A 20,927-nucleotide genomic window follows, 5' to 3' on the forward strand; every position below is an offset into this window, starting at 1 on the left:
GATGAAGGCACAAATTCAGAAGAGGACAGCATTGTTAATATACCCACGTCTGAAAACTCAAAGGGGAATATGAATTGGTCTCAAGCCCAAAAGCCTTGGAAGAGCTCAAGAAGAATTTTTAAAGTCAAATAGGAAAAGTTGAAGAAAAATTGGGAAAAGAAATGAGAGACATGCAAGAGAGAGTCAATAGCCTGGAAAAGAAGGGACAGAAAATGACTGCAGAAAACAATTCCTTAAAAAAGTAAAACAGACCAAACAGAAAAGGAGGTGCAAAATCCAATTGAAGAAAACAGTTTGCTAAAAGTCAGAGTTGGGCAAGTGGAAGCTAATGACTCTATGAAATATCAAGAATCAGTCAAAAACAAAAGAATTAAAAACAGAATGTAAAATACTTCATTGGTAAAACAACTGACCTGTAAAATAGATCCAGGAGAGGTTATTTAAAAATTATTGATCTACCTGAAAGCCATGATGAAAAAAAGAACCTGGACACATCTTTCAAGAAATCATCCAGGAAAACTGCCCAGAGGTCCTAAAACCAGAGGGTTCTAGGGTAAACCAGAGGGTAAAATAATCATCAAAAGAATCCACTGATTATTTTCTGAGATTCCAAAATGAAACCACCAAGAAATATTACAGCCAAATTCCAAAATTATCAGGTCAAAGAGATAATACTGCAAACAGTCAAAAACAAATAATTTAAATATCTGGAACCAGTCAGGATTATGGAACATCTTGCACCTTCTATGTTAAAAGATCAGAGAGCATGAAACACGATACTCTGTAAGACAAAGGAGCTTGGATTACAACCAAGGATCAACTTCCCAGGGAAATTGAGCATAATCTTCCAGGGAAGAAGATGGACATTCAACAAAAGAGGGCATTTCCAAACCTTCCTGATGAAAAGACCAGAGCTCAACAGAAAATTTGTTCTTCAAATACAAGACTCAAGAGAGGCATAAAAAGATAAACAGGAAAGAAAATAACAACAACATGTTATTAATAAGGTCAAACTGTTTACATCCCTCCAAGGGAAGATGACGTTTGTAACTCTTGAGAACCGTATCATTATTACAACGTTTAAAGGGGTATACATAGACAGAGGATGTGGGTATAAGTTGACTGTGATGTGATGATAAAAAATCTAAGTGATAAAAAGGGATTGTAATGGGAGAGGAGGAAAGGAGGAGGCAAACAAGGGTAAATTACATCACATGAAGATGCACAAAGACATATTACAGTAGAGGGAAAGAAGGGAGGGAGATGAAAATTATTTGACCCTTATTCTCATCAGATTTGGCTCAAAGAGGGAATAACATAATCAGTTAGGTATAGAAATCTAATTTACTCTATAGGAAGTAGGAAGGGAAAAGGGAAAGAAAAGGGAGAGTGTGGATAGAAGGGAGGGCAGACTGAGGGAGGTGGTGGTCAAAAGCAAAATTAGTGAGGAGGGAAAGGGAGAAAGGAGAAAGAAAAGCATAAATGGAGGAGAATAAGATGGAAAGAAAGACACAGTAATCATAACTATGAATGTGAATGAGATAAATTCTCCCATGAAACAGAAGCTGATAGCAGAGTGGATTAGAAAACATAATCCTACGATATGTTCTTTACAAGAAATACATTTGAAGCAGAGGCTTACATACAGAGTAAAGGTAAAAGCAGAGCAGAATATGTTATGCTTCAGCTAAAATAAAAAAAGGCAGGGGTACCAATCTTGATCTCAGACAAAGCAAAAGCAAAAATAGATCTAACTAAAAGAGATAAGGAAGGAAACTACATCCTACTAAAAGGTACCATAGACAATGAAGTAATATCATTACTAAATATGTATGTACCAAGTGGTATAGCATCCGTATTCTTTTTTTCCATCCATTTTCTTAGGAGAAGTTAAGGGAGTTACAGGAAGAAATAGACAGCAAAACTATTCTAATGGAGGACCCCAACCTCCTCTCAGAACTAGATAAATCTAACTACGAAATAAACAAGAAAGAAGTTAAGGAGGTGAATAGAATTCTAGAAAAGTTGGATATGGTAGACTTGTGAAGAAAACTGAATGGGGATAGAAAGGAATATTTCTTTTTCTCAGTGGTATCTGGCACCTACACAAAAATTGACCACATATTAAGACATAAAAATCTCACAGTCTGTTGTGGAAAGGCAGAAATATTAAATGCATCCTTTTCAGATCATGATGCAATAAAAACTACATGTAGTAAAGGGCCATGGTAAGATAGACTAAAAATTCATTGGAAACTAAATAATCTAATCCTAAAGAATGTGTGAGTCAGATAACACATCATAGAAACAATATCTTCATTCAAGAGAATGGTAACAATGAGACAGCGTACCAAAACTGACGGGATGCAGTGAAAGTTGTTCTTAGGGGAAGTTTGTATCTATCAATGCTGACATGAAGAAGATAAAGAAAGGAGGAGATCAGTGAATTGGGCAGGCAATTAAAATCTAAAGGTAGAAAACGAACAAATTTAAATTGTCTAGAAGGAAAGCAGATTTTTCTCTTCCTTTGTGGGGGGAGCAACTTCTGGGTTGAGCCTGAAGTGGCCTCTCCTTCCCCTGGTTTCTCTCAAGCCTTTGGGGAGGGTGGACGATGCCCTGGCGCAATGGCTTCCTGTGGATGTACTGCTACGGCTGCCCGCACCTCTCAGAGGAGGGCAGTCCTGCAATACCTGCCACTCTTTGTCTCCCCCACACCTGGTAAACAGAAGCAGCTTCACACATTTTTCTTGGATTGCAGAACATAAAGGCTCATTTTTGTTTTTCAGTAATGTCAAATATTTTAACATCCACGGCAGTTTTGTGAATGAGCACACAGTGCGGGGTTTCACCAAAGCAGGAAAAGAGGTGAGCTGCTGATGGCAGGGAGCTGGTGTTTTGGGGGCCCTTTAAGCTTGAACCTCACAGTCACCTGTGTAATGTGCTGTAATGTTCCCCACCTACAGATGGGGAAACTGAGTCAGGCAGAGGTGAGGGGACTTGCAACAGGTCCCACAGCTAGGAAGAGTCTAAGGCCACATTCAAACTCAGGGTTTCCTTACTCCTAGACCACCCTAGGAGTTGTCTAACCACTGCCCCACCCAGCAGTTTCTTGTTTGCTGCAGCTTAGTTCAGGAGGCTGTGATGCTATAGGTTGGGGTGGGATGAAATGAGAGGCCCCTGCTTCCTCCCAGCAGAGCCACCTGGCCTTCTGCCCACTGCACCATAGCAGCTCTGGAGCGGGGCTGGGCCCCACCGACTGGGCCCTGCCAGCTGGGCCAGGAACAGCACAGAGTGTTGGTGCTGGGGGAATTGACCCCAACCGTCTCTTTGTTCACATGCACTCTGCTTTTGTTTCTAGACACTTGTTATCGCAGATCACATTGTCCTCGCCACGGGAGGGAGACCCAGGTACCCCGAAGACGTAAGTGCTTTCTGCTGGTTTCTTGGAAAAGATGGCTAAGCTAGTGTTCTTGTCCTCGCCTCATGCCCTTCAGCTTGGGAAATGCTTTCCCACCTTGGGAGGCCCCTGTGCCAGGGTGAGACAGGGATAATGAGGAGTCAGAGCCTCCAGGAGGACACAACCGGTTAGTGCTGGGACATTGTGGCCTGGACATATGACCAGGGATGTCATGGCACCTCAGAGGCATCTTGTCTAAGCCATACCTGCCCAGGAATCCGCTCCATGTCATGCCCGACAAGGAGTCATTCAGCCTGGGCTGGAAGGCCCTGGGAGGGGGAGCTCACTACCTGCCTGGGCATGCTGTTCCCCTCTGGGCAACTCTTCTCATTGGGAAGTATCTCTGGACATCTGGCCTGCATCCAGTCACTTACCAACTTTGGGGTCTCATGATTTCCAAGTTGGGAGGGACCTCAGTGGCCATTAGGCCAACCCCAACCCCCAGAGGAATCCCTCCCTTACAACACATATGACTAGTCATCCAGGATTTTCTGAAGACCTCCAGTGATGGGGAGCTCACTACCTGTCACGGCATCCCACTCCCCTTTGGACAGCTCTCCTTGTTCGAAAGACTTTCCTGATGTTGAGTCCCCATCGGCCTCCATGTAGCACTCTATCTCCCCCACTCCCTCATTAAGTGCTGGCCACTTGCTTAGCTGGACACTGTGTCCCTTATAAAGAGGCCCTGTGTCCATTAGGGCTTGGGTGGGATCAGGGGAGACTGCCACCCTGTCTTGCTGACCCCCATTGGGGTCGGAGGCCCAGGTCTTGGTCAGCTGATGAGCTGTCTAACACACCTCTCCCATCTCATATTTTGAACCCGGGTGTAAGACTTTGCCTTGACCTCTGTTAAATTTCATCTTGTCGGATCACAGTCTCCTAGAACCAGAAGGGACCTCATAGGCCACCTAGTACAACATTTTATAAATGAGGAAACTGAGTTAGGCCAGGTGACTTGCTCAAATGATAGGTATTTGATAAATGCCTATTATCACAGATAATAGCCAGAAGTGAAATTTGAACCCAGCTCATCAAATGCCCTCCCCATACACTGACCCGATGCTGTCTCAGAGCCTACTCATCATGTGTTCTTCTGAACCCTCGCCCTCAATGGTCCCAGGCTGCCTTCTTATAAAGGTGTCCCACGATGACAGTTTGGGGTGTACGAGAGAAAGGAGGATGCAGGTCACAGGGAAAGGGGCCCCTAAGCACAAGAGGAGCCTGTACCCAGGCCCACCCACATACACCCACATGCCCTGCAAAGGCATCCACATGCCCTGGGAAGGCACCTATTCCTGGGAAGCTGTGCTGCTTAGGGCCCAGAGTAGGTTGCAGAAAGGACAGTTGGAAGAATTTTACAAGACCTCTGACCCTTTTCCCAGGGCTGTCTAGTCTGCAAGAAATGCCCAAGATGGAGGCAGACAGATACATCTCCACCAAGAAATGGAAAGGCCAGTTCCCCTCTGCTTGGTGATCCTGTTCAGCTGGGGATCAGTCAGCAAATAGCGCCAGCTCTGGGCAGGCTCTGGGTCTGCAAAGCTTTGTTTCATCTCAGAGAAGGTCACAGAAGATCCCAGTGTGGAATCCTCATGGGGGTTCTTTGATTCCTGGCAGGTGGAAGGGGCGATGGAGTATGGGATCACCAGCGATGACCTGTTTTGGCTGAAGGAGTCTCCAGGAAAAACGTAAGTGAGCCTGGCGAGACAGGCTACCACGGGCATGTGGGTGGGAATAGGTAGAGCTATGTTTGGCCACTTACCCTCAGAACGATGACTCTTCACTGTTTGCAAAAAGTGACCTCCAGGATTGGTTCGATTTGGTTTGTTTTTTTCTGTGATGTGGGGAGAATACCGGGTATCAAGTGTTGGGGAAACACCTTAAGTTTCCTTTGAGCAAGCCAAGGTGCTCACAGAGGAAACTGAGGCTCACTGCACAGAGACACATGGGAAATATTGGGAGGTTTTTAAAAATTCTTTTCCTTATTATAATGTTCTATTGCCAAACAACCAATGTGAGCGTTCCACAGACCATACAGCAGGCCTGGGTATGGCCCCAACACTTAACCTTGTAGTTGCAGAGAGAGGGAGAGAGATAATGATGCACAGATACAGAAATAGAGATAGAAAGAGAAAGAGGAGGGAGAGACAGAGAAAGAGAAGAGGAAGGGAAGGAGAGAGACAGAGGACAGGGAGAGAGGGAGGATTTGGTGACACCCCCCCTCCCAAGCCCAATAGAGAGGCATGGGGGCAGCCCATTTTCCAAGTCCAGCTCCTCAAGGTAAGCCACCCTGGGAGCGCTGGGCATGGGCAGACAGGCCACCTGGTTCTGCAGGATATTCTGTCCCTGACTGTTGAATCTTCCATGGGGTAGAGGGGAGGGAGGGAGGGAGTCTCTCTCTCTCTCTCTCTCTCTCTCTCTCTCTCTCTCTGGCTTCTTGTCCATCTCTCTCTGTTTCTGCCTCTGTCTCTGAGTTTCTCTGTCTATCTTTTTCCATCTCTGTTTCTTTCTGTCTCTTCATCTCTCCCTCTGTCTCTCCATCTGTCTCTTTCTCTGTCTGTCTCTGTCTCACTCTCTGTCTCTGCTTTTCTCTGGCTCTGTATTCTCCCTTTTTGTCTCCATCTCTCTCGGGCTATCTCCATTTCTCTCTTTCTGTCTCTCCATCCCTGTCTCTATCTCTTCCTGCCTCAGTCTCTCTGTCTCTCTGTCTCCAGTGTGCATAAATGCTGAGGTTCATCTTAAAGCCCAGGAGGATTTGGGGAAGTGACCTGTGGCCTGGTATTTTATGAGAATTCCACTAGAGGGCAGCAAACACTCATTAATTGAAGTGATCCTGGCGTGGGGAAGGACCTGTGATAGTCCAAGGGGCTGGAATATCTGCCTAGCCTTGGGACCGGCCGCTGGGGAGGGGGTGCTTGCCTGGAGTCCAGTCTCTGGCCTCCAGCCAAGCATTTCTGCCACCCCCTCTCCCAGGGTGACTCCCTCTAGGCCCAGTGAAGATGGCAGATCCTCCCCAAGCCCCCACAGCCCCTGTGACCCTGCTTGGCCACCTCCCCAAGGAGGAGGACTGAGTTTGGGCCTGTGATGGGGAATGAGCCTGCACCCTTCTGGGCACACGTTCCCTGCTTCTTGTCATATCCCACTTTGTGTCCTGGAGTGGGGAGGGATCTGAACCAGGGTGGCCCCAGGCCCTCTGGGGAAAGGGGCAGGCTGGGGAGGATGAGGCCCCTCATCCCCAATGCAAGAAATAGAATTCATAGGATTGCAAAGGAACCAGTTTTGTTGGCATATAGCTGTCAAATTATTTTTTACAACATGTTCTCAGAGCCCAGGTTGAGACCTCCTGGCATAAATGAACTAAGTAAACTGCTTGAGTCTTAGTGACTGAAGCCTTTGGCAGCCTTGGCAGTGCCCAGTCTTCTGCTTCCTTCTGATTATAATGAAAGGAGAGGGAATTTTCCAGGGGAGCCAGTCAGGAGGTGGGCACTGGGGCTGGCAGCAGGGCCTGGCGAGGAGCTGAGGGGCCAGCCACAGGGCTTGGGGGCTGGCAAGGGGCCAGGCAGGGACTCAGCCTGAGGACTAAGAGTCTGTGTTTGGTTCTCCTCATCCTCCCTCACCGCCCCCAAGAGCAGGCCTGCTCTTGAGCTATGTGGGCAAGAGCTTCGTTTAAATAAAAGGGGAAGCAGCTGGAAATCAAGTCAGAATACCCATTTCAGCCCAACAGGCATTGATTAAATGCTGGTTGAGTCCCAGGGACACATAGGCCAGGCACCCTCTGCCCTGAAGGGTCTGCCATACACAGGAGGGTGAGAGGCTAGGAGAAGAGATATGTGACTGCCCCTTCCTCTCTCTCTCTCCACAGCCAGGGCCTCTGGGGAACCATGTAGAGATCAAGGGACATCAAAGGTCAACCCCCATGCTTTACAAAAGAGGAAACTGAGGCAGATAGACTTACACAGGGTCACAGGGCTCCAGGTTTGAGGCGGGATTTGACCCCCGGCCTTTCTGCCTGCTGGTCAAGCACTATCCACTATACCACATGGCCTCAGGAAAAAGCTCTGGAAACTGCAGAGGAGAGTATCCAGGAGGAAGGGGCCACCAGCAGGACTTGAGGCTGCAGTGCCCCAGCAGACTTGGAGGCTTCACTTGTGGGGCACGGGCTGTGAGGGGCTGTCAGGGGGATCTGGCCCCACAGAAAGGCAGGTTCAGTGGAGATAAAGAGTAACCTGAGGGTGCCAGCTCTGCAGCGGAGGGAGAGAGTTCTTCAGGGCTTTCACTGCTTTTCGCTGAAGGTGGCATGAGTACCTGTCTGCTCCTTGAGGGCTTCCCTCTCGGCTCTATAGGTCAGGCTGCATCACGGGCTGCTGGGGCGCCATGGAGACAGCAGGAATGGAGTCGGGAAGATCCACCAGATTCTAGTTCTTCCTCTGATAGTCACTAGCTGTGTGACCCTGGCAAAGTCACTTCATTGCTCTCCCCCTCAGTTTCCTCTTCTGTAAAAAGGAGGTCATACTAGCACGACCCTCCTAAGGTTGCTTTGAAGATCAAATGGGATATTTGTAAAGTGCTCTGCAAACAAAGCATTCTGCCAGCCAGCAGGCATTTATTAGGCCCCTATCGTCACATCAGGAGTCCTTGGCCTGGAGTTCACTCGCTGCAGCTCATCTTTTAGCATTTCCTTCACTCCTCTGAGGACCTGAAGCCCCAGACTGCCTGGGGCCAAGCATCCCAGGGCCTGTTTTCGAGGGATCCAAGGGCCAAGGATGGAGCTCTCAGTCCTGCTCGGACTGGAGAAATGTTAGCCAGTCTTTGGTGACCTCGGAGGTCTGCTGCCACTCTGGAATTCTGGGTGATGTAAGCTTGGGCCTGGGCTCCTCTGTGCCCCTGTTTCCTTGATGGTCTGGAAGTGTCAGCCCTACCTGGGTGGCCATCCTCCTGTGTTTCTGCAACATGGACCGGTCCATTCCCTTCTCCTGGGGCTGCTTCCCCCTCTGCAGAGGTCTCCAGCAGCCTGCTGGATGTCCCCAGTCATCTGGTCTAGCATGGAGTGGGGAGCGAGCATTCAGGAAGGGACAGAATAGCAGTGGGGAGAAGGAGGTGGGCACTAATAGGCCAGCAAGGCTCCTGGGGTGGCCACTTCTCCTCAGACGCTTCCCCTGCCCTCCAGAGTCATAGCAGACTGCCCCCTAGGGCTGAGGGTGGCTGAATCCACTCTGCCTCAGCTGACTAGGAGACACAACCTCAGACACTTTGTGTAAAGAAAGAAAAATGCCGTGTATATTTTCTTCCAAGAAAAAAACTGTCCTGTCGATGGTACTCCGAGCTTTGTTGCTGGGCAGCCCATGCTGTGTTATTGTTCCCGAGGGCTCGCAGTGCATCAGTCGTCTGTTTGGTCTTGACCATGATTTATGTGAGGAAATGGACTCTCCCTTTTTCATTTGAAGCCACCTAAGAGATCTCCCCCAGTCCAAGGGTTCTGGGAAAATGCTGCTTTGTCCAGCGGCTGTTAATGCAAGTTGTAACACAGTGTAATATGGGAGTCACTGTTTACATGTTACATTCCTAAGCTTTAGTCAAAATAAGCCTGGAGGGGTTACAGTAGCATTTCTGTATTTTATCAGCCTGGGCTGGAGCTGAGCATGAAGGGAGCTGGGCCTGCTGGGGGCTCCAGGCTGCTCCTGGCCCACCATGGGCTGGCTGGATGGGTGGCCAGCCAGCCTGAGGCCAAATTCCCCACAGGGCCCTTGCCCGCTTCTGATCAATGTGAAGGGCCCCTCATCAAGTGCTGGGCCTGAACATACGTCTCTGTTGTAACCTGGGCACATTCCTCTGCCTTCCTGCTTTAAGAAAGAGGCTTCCTGCATTCTTCCTTGTGAATAAGAAGGACAAAGGAAGTACTAGTTTGGGCTGGCAGACTTGGGGGGCCTCAGTTTCCCTCCCTGTTGGCCTCCGAGTTCCCTCTGGATGCATGAGTTTGGACAGTCACCAGACAGACCCTCACTGGGGCCTTGGTCTCTGTATCTCTGCAGTGAAGGGGTTGGAACAGCTAGACTCTGACCCTCTATTTCTCTCCATGAATCTGTGCACCTGCAGATGGAAATGGAGCCCTCCCTCTCACCATATTTTCACCACAAATGTGCCTGGAAAGTGCTTTGCTGGCCTCTTCCTATTTTCCAATAGTTGATAGATTGGCTTTCCTGGCTGGGGCAGGAAGCACCTCTCATTTCCCTCCCAGAGGATGTTGAGGGAGTTGACATCATAGGGGCTCAGGGCCAGGGCTGGGGGTTGTACAGTCTGCTGTACATGCTGACTGGGCTGTGGCCTGTTGGCAAGGCCTTGGGGCTGTCCCCGAATGTGGCCCCATCCCCAGGAAGACAGCAGGGCTCAGGAGGGAGAAGCAGCCCCTTAGTAATGCCAGGCTCTGGGGGGGTTCAGTATCCATAAGATCAGCTTTCTGGTCACCCACATACCCGCAGTGGCTTCTAGCCACACTCCACAGATCACAAGCCTTGCTTGAGCTGCCTGGGCTGCCTCTTTGATGCAGCCTGCCTGGTGATGCGCAGGACTGCCTATTCTCTATTGGAGCATCGCACTGCACCCAGCTCTCGAGAACACACCCAGTGTAGCCATAGGGGCCTTTTAGTTAGTGGAGTCCCAGCAGAATGAGGCCTCATGGGGGTGACTGAATCAGCAGAGGTCATGCATCAATCAAGGCTGGATAGCAGCTGTGTCTGTCCTTCTGGAGCTTCAGACAGGAGGAGGAGAAGAAGCCTCACACACCCATTTCTCGGCAGGTGTCTTTGGCCTCTAGAGTCCCTTCCAAACCTGAAAGTCTGTGATTTTGGGAAATTAATGCACAAGCTTTCCATAAGTGCCTACATTTTGTCCAAAGTTGATAATAAAGGAAAGAAATAGGCTCCTTGCCCTCCATCAGCTTCCGTTCTATCGCAGTGGGAGGAAATCCTCAATCCTACATGACAAGCACATGAGGAATCCTGGCAAAGTGCTCTGTGGGGTCTGTAGCAGAGGCTGAAGAGCCTCCAAGAGGATGCAGAACCTGGATGGGCCTTCGGAGGCTGGGATGGGACCTCGGAGGCATTGGGCCCAAACTGTCCCTGACCATCCCTGACAAGGGGCCCTCTAGGCCCATTCAGACCCAACCTAAGGAATGAAGCTGGTTCTTCCTGTTCAGAGTTCCTGAATGTTTCTCCTTCATAACAAGAACCAATATTATTAGGAATTTAAGACACTCAGTACATCTTCCTATTCTTCCATCTTTTCTAGCCTGAATATTAATTAATTAATTAATTGATCATTTATTTAGCTCCCACTTCAGATCTGTGTTTGGCACCAGGGATATACCTAAAGAGCTACATTTCCCCAGGTTGTCTGTCTCCTGTGCTGCACAAAGCTGCTGTAAAAGCTACTTGGGTGAGTGGCTATATAAGAACATGGAGCCACACAGTTCTTTGGGATCCATTTCTATTGCTTCCGTGGCCCCCACCCATCCTCCCTCTTGCTGCTTCATTCTGGGCCCATCCTTGCCTGGGGTAGCACCGTGTCCCAGCATGTGGGAGGAACCTTCCTCCAACCCCATCCTCGTCAGACATTCCTTTCTCCTGGTCTCCCTTGTACCATGTCACATCCTACCCAGATCACTGCAGTTCTCCCTTTCAAGTCTCCGGAAGCCACCTGGTATCACTTAAGTATCACTTCCCTCATGCAGGTCACTCCCGTGTTTGCTTACTTACAGAGGCCACCTGGCACTCAGGGGTCAAGTCTCCACATCCGCTGCTTGACTCTTGGTCCAGGCAGGTCCTGCCTGTGCCCACTTTGCTTAGGCCACTCCCGTGCTTTTCCTGGAATGCTTGCTCAGTCGTTCTGTCTGCTCCTGGCCTGGGATCTGCCCACAAGACCTTCCCTGACCAACCCATTCCCCAGCTTGGTAGGTAAACTTTGTTATTGTCTCCTGTAATCTGATGGTACTCTCCTCGAGGTCTACCACTCGTTTTTCTTTCATCTTTGTGTCTGCCTTAGCCCTCGAGGCCGTTTGGGGTAAACCGCAGGGGCTGAACATAGACTTAGCTATTTCTCCTGCACTGGATTGTGAAAGCAGAGGTTAGATCACTGTGTATCCCCCATAATCGTCTGTAATTATCCATAGGAGTGCTGTGTATGCAGTCAGTGCTTAGTAAGTGCTGGATGAATGGATGAAATCTGAATTTGCCTGAGACCGCATGGCCCTAGGACTGCAAGCTAGAAAAGACCTTCAAGATCATGTGGTCCGAACCCCCCATTTCACAGGGGAGGGGATGGAGGCCCAGAGGTAGCCAAGCTCAGATTAGAACCCTGGTCCTTGGGCCACATCTTGGGCTGCTGCTCTAGGAGCCATACTCCGAAAAGGTTCATACTCTTGATCGTGGGCATCCCAGAGAAGCCAGCGATCTGCTTTCTGTGCTGGGTCCCTGGCCCATACACGGAGTTGACAGTGGGGCCAGAGCCTTTACTAGGATAAGGCAGGTGAGGCTCTCACCTTAGGTGCACAAAGTTGAGAAAGTGGCACAACCCGTGTCCTGACTCAGGCACCAGTTCCAGCTCTGACTGAGATGCTGCCTTTGCCACATGGCCCCTAAGGGACTCCTGAGACTGGGGGATCTTCTCTGAAGAAGGGACCTTGGAGGGGGCACCCAGACGAGCCCTGCTGTGCCATCTGTGAACCATAGGCCACCTGGCACTTCCCCTCACTCACTGTAACTTCTCAATGCTAACACAAAGGACTATAGATGCCATACGGCAGCTTTGCTTAACCAGAAGAAAAGAAAGAAGTTAGGAAAGAGGGATGAGGAGGATGAAGAGATAGGCCCAGGATCTGACCCCGGGAGCCACGAAGCCCAGCGACCGCTGGTCTTGGCAGTGAAGCCTCTGTTGAACATTAGTCCCACACAGGCCTCAGGAGGTGGGTGTGGGTCCTGAAGGAGCTTCCTAATTCTGCCTCTCCTGATCCCAAGACCCTGGGCTAGTCCCTTTCCATTCCTGGGCTGCCCTGTCTACCTCATCTGCAAAGTGAGCCCATGTGCTGGCTTTGCACAGGCCGGAAGTGGCCCCAGCCATCACCAGGCCAAGCAACCTATTTTACAGATGAGGAAGCTGTGACCTGCTCAGCAGCCCCTTCCAGTTCCTAATCCTCAGAATGAATGCAGAAAAGGAACAAAAACGGGCATTTTGTGTGACTGACTCAGAGGGTGCCACATAAATGTCAGTATAAATGACCACCAGCACTTATTAGACACTTACTGTGTACCTGGCACTGTGCTAAGGGGAGCAGCTGGGGCGGGGGCAGTGTTAACTGTTAAATCCCAGCAAAGGTCCAAGAGTCACGTCTTCCACCAGGGCTGGCCAGCCTTGGGCCTCAGGAACATGTAGGTGCCCTGACAGACAGGCAGGAGCTCAAGGGAAAAGTCTCCTGCCCCGCCACCAGTCCAGGCATCTTTGCGTGTAAATGGGCATCTGGCTTCTGTCCCACATCAGGCATATTTGCCTTCACTTTAATGTAGACTCCACATCACTGACCCTGGAATCCACGGTTTGGCCTAAGAATGTCTGATGAGAGGAAGAGGACTTCCAATCCACGAGGCTTCCTAACCACCCTGCCCTTTCTGGGATTGCTTCAAGGGACATGTCCAAGAGGTGGAGGGTCATAGAGGTCACTGAGTAGGCCTTCAGTGCTCTGGCCTGCCCCAGGGTCACACAGGGAGCTGACCTAAGGTTTGGACCCGTGATCACTGATGGTGTTGAAAGAGCTGGCCTTTAATGTCGCCCGGGATGACTGAGTTTTTTCCAAATAAGTGAACACTCAACTACATGTACTTCCCCGGGTTGTAGGAATTACATGAATTCCCCTATTGTACTTTCTGAAGAATAACCCAGAGGCATGAGCTGCACCCCAGCTGTGGCATTAGGGTATTGGGCCTGGTGTCAGCAACACGAGACCCCAATTCTGCAGAAGACGTAGAGCTGGGAGACCTTGGGCAAGTCACTTCACTCCTGTACCTCATATTGTCCATCTGTTAAATGGGGATAGTAAGAGCACCTGTGGAGATTGAATGAGATGGTGCAAACCCAGTTCCATCTGCAGACAGGAACGATCGGGGAATGCCTTCTCTCGTGGCTGCTCCTCTCCACTCTCCTCCCTCACCTCCTCCTCCTGCCAGGCATTGTGCTCACATGTCTATGTGCACACGTGTGCACCATCTTCCTGTTCAGATGTGCTCAGACACATGCATGTGCCCTACCCAGAACACAGGTGTATGTATACACACATACCCACATATTCCTCTTCCTGATGCACATACACACACACACACACACACACACACACACACACACACACACACACACACAGAGTCTACTCCCCAGTGCTCTTCCTATCCTGCTGCACGGACCAGCAGGAAGGATGTCGCAGACGTGAGCTGTCCCGCCCAGTGCTCAGAGCTGAGGCCATGGTCACCCTTGGCACTATGTCCACGTGAGAAGTTCCCAGGCTCCCTCTGGGCTTCCGGAAGGGGCAGATGTGTTTTTATCCCTCTGGGTAGGTTTTTCATTGGCTGTCAGAAGTGTGTTTGTAATGGAAGGAAGCTCATCCTGGTGCCTGAGCCCTGCGGTCAGACGGGGCTGGGGGTCATCCAATAATGACAGAGATGCCGTAATCATCTTTCTCTTTTGCTGTTCTTTCAGTGTCCTTCCTTAAGGCAGGAGGGGAAAGAATGTCAAATGTGTCTTGGGAAGAGTCACAGCTGTTTGTTTAAGGCTGTTGTTTGCGGTCAGTTTTATGAAATCATTTTTCCACTTGGCACGTGCATTGGCTTGTGTGACCCTCTTGTCCCTGACCACACCGAGATTACATTTATCTGGTCAAACCCTGTGGAAGCCAGTCTAGCCTTGGGTAATGTGTCGTGACTAGAGCCCTCTGGAAAAACATCCGCTGTTCCCACCTTCTCCGTGCACTAAATGAATTTCTCTTTTTGGAGGAGGTCCTCATCATTAGTGAAGGGCTGCTTCTGAAAAAAGGAGCCAGTACAGGTACCCTTGGGGCATGCTGATGATGTTTGGGTCCAAGTGTCCTGGCATGGCTCCAGGTGCAGGGGGTGTGAGGAGTCAGCCAGCTGGTTCTCCCCACCTAGGACAAGATGTACCCAGCTGGTGAATGGTTCCTTGTCACTGGTGGGATGCCCAACAACTTGGTCCGATGCTGAGTTTACCATCAGACCAGTCTTTGGGGCTACCCAAGCCTCCTTCCTCCCTGTGCTCAGAATGTAACCATCCTGGCAACTGTCTGGGGCCACTGTGATAGCCAGGCCAAGGGAGGGGGCTGCCTGCCTGGTGCCTAGGACAGTCCCTTCCACCTAGGGAAAGCTAAGCAATTCAGGACTCCCTGCTCCTCCTCCCATGGAGAAAGAGCTTAGTTAGTTTGTGTCCATCCTGAAGACTAAGGTATAGATTGGAGAAGGGTCTAGGGCCAAGTCTGGAGTGAGAGCTGCCTGCTTTGTTCATGTTGGCTTCTGGGGCAGGGGAGCCCACCTGTTTCCCTTTCATCTCAATAATGAGAGTAGAGCTGTGCCAGGCTGACTCCATACACTTTGGGAACTGTTGGAACTGCTCTATCTCTGCCCCAAGAGTGTCCAGAAACTTCCATTTTCTTTTCCTGCTTCAGGAAAGATGCTTGTTCCCATCCTGCACAGTGCTGGTACACAATAGGAATTTAATCAATGTGGATTGATGGATTGATTTTTTTCTGGAGGTAATTTACGGATTATTTCATGTAGCACTTGGTTCTCTCTGTTCAGAAGTTCTGGGCAATTTTCTTGTATTAATTTTCGCATCGTGGTATTCAGGTCTTTGGACTTGTGTTCTTCTGAGAAACTTAAAATCTTTCGTTTGTCCCCTGGTTTTGAGATCGTGATGTTTTCTTTGAACAGTATTGTCCTTTGCTCCTCTTTTTTCCAGATTGTTCTTTGTTTTTGCATATTTGTGTTCCTAGGCACTTGCTCTCTCTTGTCTCTTGGGTGAAGTTGCCTCTGTGGTTTCCAGTTTTTCTTTTCTGTGAATTATTTTTAATTATCAGGCTATAAATTTCCTTTTCACAATTTTCATTTCCCTTTTGTGTGTTTGTCCTTCACTCTCAGAGGACCATGACATCAAGGAATGAAGACATGACTCGCAGTTGACTTGGATTTGAGGGAGGGAGGGCTGTCACTTTCTTGTCCTGAGCCACCTGACTCCAGTGGCCTGGTATTCATCAGAATGACTGGAGATGGCCCAGGATGCAATGGGAGACCCTGGCCCTCTTAGGCTCTCACTTTGAGATAAAGCCCATTGAGTGAACCTCTTTTAGAAGTGGTTCAAGGGATGGCCCCTTGGATCAAAAAAAAAAAAAAAAAAAGGAAAAGAAAATCAGACTAGGAGGGGAAGACCCCCAGGGTTGTTGGCCAAAAGAGAAACAGTTACTATTTATTATTTACATGTAAAAAGTAAAATTTCCCTTTTACCCAATCCAGAAGCATCCTGCTGGGATTCCATCCAGCGTCCTCTGCCTCATCAGTTGTTGAGTCATTTTCTTTTTTTCTCATGTCATTTATTCATAGATGTTTGGACTCACTGACCTGATCTGCATGTCCCATTCTGTTGTTAAATTTTTCCTTTTGGTTTATCTGCTTCTGCTTAGAGGCTTTAACTGAGTTTTCTTCTACCTGAAATCTTTGGTCATTTCAGTCTTTGTTCCTTATCCCCTTATTACCCACTTTCTGACTCCTTTCCCCTTGATGGCAGTTTCCTGGGGGCTAGACCTCAAAGCTGTCTCAGCTTCCCCTCGCACAGGCAGATTTCACTGGCCTTGGTCTTTGCTGCAGGTACCTTCTGGAGGGACAGAGCCATCTCCAGTTGGCTGCCCGTCCCCTTTCCCTCAGGCTTAATGGAGTGCTGCAGGTACCCCACCCTCTGGTGTCTGCCCCTCTCTTTCATGGACTGCTCCTCAGTTCTATAGCTGAGGCTTGGGGCAGCACAGAGCAAGCAATCAGGGAGGGGGCGGGGGAAGCTGAGAGATGAGTTTTGTGGTCAGCCCATGGGTCAGCTTGTGCAGCCCTGCAGAGCTTGAAGGTGGCCGAGGGGCAGGGAGTGGGGCTACCAAGGTGCCTTTTCTGTAACTATTAGTTCATTAGGTTTTTACCTTGAGTTCTTGGTGTTGTAGATTGTGGGGACAGCTGAAATCCTTCGCCTCTTGTACATCATTCTTATCTTGGAGAGGTTTGAGAGATCGTGAGGATCAGGGAAAATGCCCTGTCCATCATCTTGTTAGTCACATCGAATCTCCCCATTGTACCCAGCAGTGAGAATTGGCCAGCCAAGTGGCCCCAGAGGAGTTAGAACACATCAGGCCACTGTTGTGGTCAGCAGAGCAGAATTAGCTGCTGCCAAGCTGGAGTCAGGGGGAGGATTGGGGCCTTCCCCAGATCCCATTCTTTTGTGGTTGTAGCAGGGCCTGCAGTTGTGCCCTTTGGAGTCAGACTTTGTGGATCCACATGAGTTCCTTTAGGATGTTGAAATGGCATCTGCCTTAGAGCGGGACCTTATCTGAACACCACTGGACACTGGACACTGACCTGGGTGGGGTGCATGAAAGGAGGTCTGCGGTTCAGTTTGGTGCCTTACGGGGAGCTCTGGTCCATCATCAGGAGGCCTCTGACTTTAGACAAGCTACAGCCATGGGCAAGTCCCTTTACCTCTGAGCCTCAGTTTCCTCATCTATAGAAGGGCCATCAGAGTTCCTGCACTGCCTGCCCACCTCTTAGAGTTGTGTGATAGGAAGGGGGACAGCTGTGATTCCCTCCATAAATTCACGGTGTGACGGGGCAAGGCCACGGGCCAAGCATTCACATAGGCTGCTCCCAACTGCCTCTTTTTTTCAGCCTGATGCTCTTATTTATGCAGGAGTTCATGTGCTGATCTTTCCCCCAAGACGCTGCAGCTTCCTTCTCCTGGTCATGTGCCTTCCCGTTGCCTTGGGGAGCACCTTTTGAGCTTGTAGGGTGATGGAATCTTCCAACACATCTGTAGGTTTGGTTCTGGGCTTCCCTGTTCAGGAGGGCCATCAGCTGGAGAGCCCCCAAAGAGACCAGAGAGAAGGGTCAGGGACGGCATCTGGGTGGGAGATCAGCCTTGCTCTGCTTGGCCCCAGAAGGTGAAACTAGGAGCAGTAAATGGATGTGGCCAAGGTGGATGGAGGGCTGAGGTCTGGAGACAGGTATTCATCCCTCAGGGTGTGCCTCTTCCCTGGAGGAGCTGATGGGCTCCTCATCAAGCAGTCCCCATGTGGTGTCATTTTGAGGCTTCCTGCCATCCTGGTTGCCCTGCTATGGATGGGTGGGCTCCTAAAATGCAGTGCCCAGAGCTGAGCACTGCAGGTGGAGTTTGACCTAAAGGTCAGAGCACCCATCACCTCCCTCATTCTGGGCACCATGCCTATTAGTCACAGTGGCTCTGGGGACTGCCATCATGTCACCCTCTTCTTGGTTCACTGGACTTCTCAGTCCACTAAGGGCCTCAGATCTTTTTCAGATGAACTGATAGCTAGGTATACCACCCCTATTTTGTACTCTTAAAAGTTGTTTTTTTATGAACCCAAGAGTAGGACTCTACATATTTGCCTTCATAGACTTCATCGTCCTCAGTCCATTGCAACGTTCTAGGCTGTTGAGATCCTTTTGGATCCTGCCTCAGCCATCCACCGTCTTAGCTCCTACTCCTAGCTTGGGCAGCCTTATGTGGGTTGCCAATCCCTCGGGGCCCCGATGCAGATGTTCTGCCGTGTTGGCCATTGAACCATTAATGATACCTTGGGGTGTGGCCACTCACCCAATTTGGAATCCAGTGATGTTTCCATTTTGTCCACAAGTAGGGAAGGAGCTGCTTTATCAGTTCCTTGCCATTTCTCTCCAGTTCAGACTGCTCTCCTTGGCAGAGAACATAGAAGGGAAATAAGGCTGAAATGCTCCTGTGTCCCTCTGTTGTCTGCTCTTCCCAGCAGCCTTCTCTTCTCCCTAGGACGCCTTAAAAACACTTCTCTGTGGCCCATCGCCATCCTTGACCACCTCTGCTGACTGGGGTCTTCCACCCTCTCGGCCTCAGGGTATGTCCCTGAGTTCCCTGGGCAGCCACAGGAGTCCCTTTAGTACTGGGGGATTGCGTGGTAGTAAGCGGTGTGGCATCCTCCCAGGCCTCCCCTCTGCCTGGTGGGTCCCTCATTGGCCTTGCTCTGTGGTCCTCTGCCAGGGCCAATCCCAAAACATGTGTTAAGCCCTGTAATATGCATAATAAAGGATTCAGAGACAAAAGGAAAAGCTGTCTGTGCTTGCAGGGAGCTCTGTCTGGAGTGGGCATTATGGTTCCATCCAGTAATCTGTACCAGAACCCAGGCAAAAGCTGGAGCATGTTCAGTATGGGCCTGGGCTTCTCCACAGCCTTCCCTCCCCTTAGAATGTAAGGGCCCTGAAGGCAGGGGCTCTTCTGTCTTTTGTCTCAATGCCTAGCATATAGTAGGTACTTAATGAAAGCTGACCTGATTGACTCATTATTTTTCAGTGATGGCTTCCTAAACATACTGGGGCATGTTAGTGCAGTCAGTTTTTTGAAAAGTGGGATCCTGTGCAATAATTTCACGCACCCATTTGCCCCACTTCCTCAGGCCTAGTGTCAAGACCCAGAGGACAGCGTCCTTCCCCCCCCCCATCCTGGGACGTCCATTGTCCAGATCCCAGCCTGATCCCACTGACCAGTGGTCCAGTTTCTGGACAGCGGCAGGTGGGGCCAGAGCCTCTGCCCTAAGTCTCGATCCCAGCTCTTCTCTGGGGAAGGGGCTGAACACCCGTCACTCCCCACCACTGCCTCCAGAGTGATTCCAAGGGATAGAGCCCTTTTGGAAAGGAATTAGATTGTTAGTAGCTCTGAGGATTAGGGCTGCCATCCCCTCATCCGCTCTGACCTCCTCCCGTTCAAAGGACGGGGGAGCCCCGGTGCTGGCCCACCCACATCTGCTGCTGCCTTTCAATGCTCCTTGCCATGGAGACTTCGATGTTGGCCCGGTGGCAGTACAGGTTTGCCCCTCGAGAATAGCAAGGGATTTAGACTATTAGAACAAATATTTAAAATTATTTAGCGGGCTTGGCTTCACCAAGTTAGTTGCCTTAGTTTCTTGGCACTTGTGTCTTTGAATTAAAATGGCTTTCCTCCCTCACTCCCCAAAAAGCAACCTTTTTGAACCCACTTGGTTTTTGCTTCAGGCTTTCCATAATAACCAAATATTTGAGCCCAAACAGAGGCTTTATTGGGGCTGTTTTCTCTTTCCATCTGTGACCCATATGGGAAAAGGAAACATTTTGTGGGTCTTAATGATAGTTGGAATAATGTGGATAGTAGGGAGAAGCTTCCACAGAGTGATTCTGCACTGCCCCCCTTCCCCGCCCCCCCCACCCCTGCCAGTGTGCCTCAGTGGAAAGAGCCTTGAATCTGGAGTGTGTGGCTCTGGGTTCAGATCCTGACTCCTTCCCTTCTACACACGGTACAACTTTGGGCAAGTTTGTTGACTGCCCTGGGCCTCAGACCCCTCATCTTTAAAATGAGAACTCCTGACTTGATGGACTCCCAGGCCCCTTCCAGCCCTCCTTCTGTGGTCCTAATGTAAGCCCCTTTCCCTCCCTGGGCAGCAAGTTCCCCATATATAAGACAGGCCCCCAGGGCCCCTTCCTGCCCTCCATCTGTGGTCCTGTGGTTCTCATTTTAAGTGTACGTCCATCCTCCCTTCCCCCAGGACCCAGGCAGTGAGGCTGGAACTGGCCCATTTGATCTTTTTCGTTTCTCCTAAGTAAGTTTTCCTTAATATGTGATGGAATCAAATGCTGATGATACTAATGATGGTGATTGTCCATTCCCGTACCTTGGTTAAAGGCCTGCATGGTACTTGCAGGGGATGCTGGTTCTCATAGATTGACCGGCCCAGGAGACCTTCCAAGGTGGGGCTGGCTTCTGTCATGGGCCATGGGCAAACAGACTCCTCATCAGAAGGCTGGCTGCCAGCCAAGTGGAGTCTTATGAGGCATTCTTCCTATACCCTCCAGATCAGGCCCTGAGAGAAGGGGCACCCCAGGTCTTGGGACCTCCCCAAGACAGAGTCCCAGCTGAACCTGGTCTGTACAGCCCTCTCCTCTGTGGCCTGAGAGTCAGCACTGCAGGAGGATGGCGGACGAGCAGTGCTTAAGTTGGCTGTTTTTATTTCCTTTACAGGTTAGTGGTTGGAGCCAGCTGTATCCTTTAGCCAACGTGAAATTGACTTATGGTGATAAGGGCTATTGCTGTCGGTGAGCATGCGTGTGTGGGCGCATGTGTGTGTGTGTGTGTGTGTGTGTGCACATGGGAGAATGTGCAT

At 49.9% G+C, this 20,927-nt stretch overlaps 1 protein-coding gene across 3 annotated transcripts in view; it reads left to right on the forward strand.

Moving 5' to 3' along the window:
- Window positions 1-20,927, forward strand: part of TXNRD2 (thioredoxin reductase 2) — an 82,868-nt gene that overhangs the window by 11,071 nt on the left and 50,870 nt on the right. For all 3 annotated transcript variants that reach the window (XM_072599783.1, XM_072599781.1, XM_072599782.1), the window contains 4 exons: window positions 2,787-2,865; window positions 3,359-3,421; window positions 5,072-5,142; window positions 20,786-20,805. In XM_072599783.1, the coding sequence (XP_072455884.1) occupies window positions 2,787-2,865; window positions 3,359-3,421; window positions 5,072-5,142; window positions 20,786-20,805 (233 nt within the window). The remainder of the gene's footprint in view (window positions 1-2,786; window positions 2,866-3,358; window positions 3,422-5,071; window positions 5,143-20,785; window positions 20,806-20,927) is intronic.

The sequence above is a fragment of the Notamacropus eugenii genome, chromosome 4, assembly GCF_028372415.1.
Source record: "Notamacropus eugenii isolate mMacEug1 chromosome 4, mMacEug1.pri_v2, whole genome shotgun sequence".
Classification (NCBI taxonomy): domain Eukaryota; kingdom Metazoa; phylum Chordata; class Mammalia; order Diprotodontia; family Macropodidae; genus Notamacropus; species Notamacropus eugenii.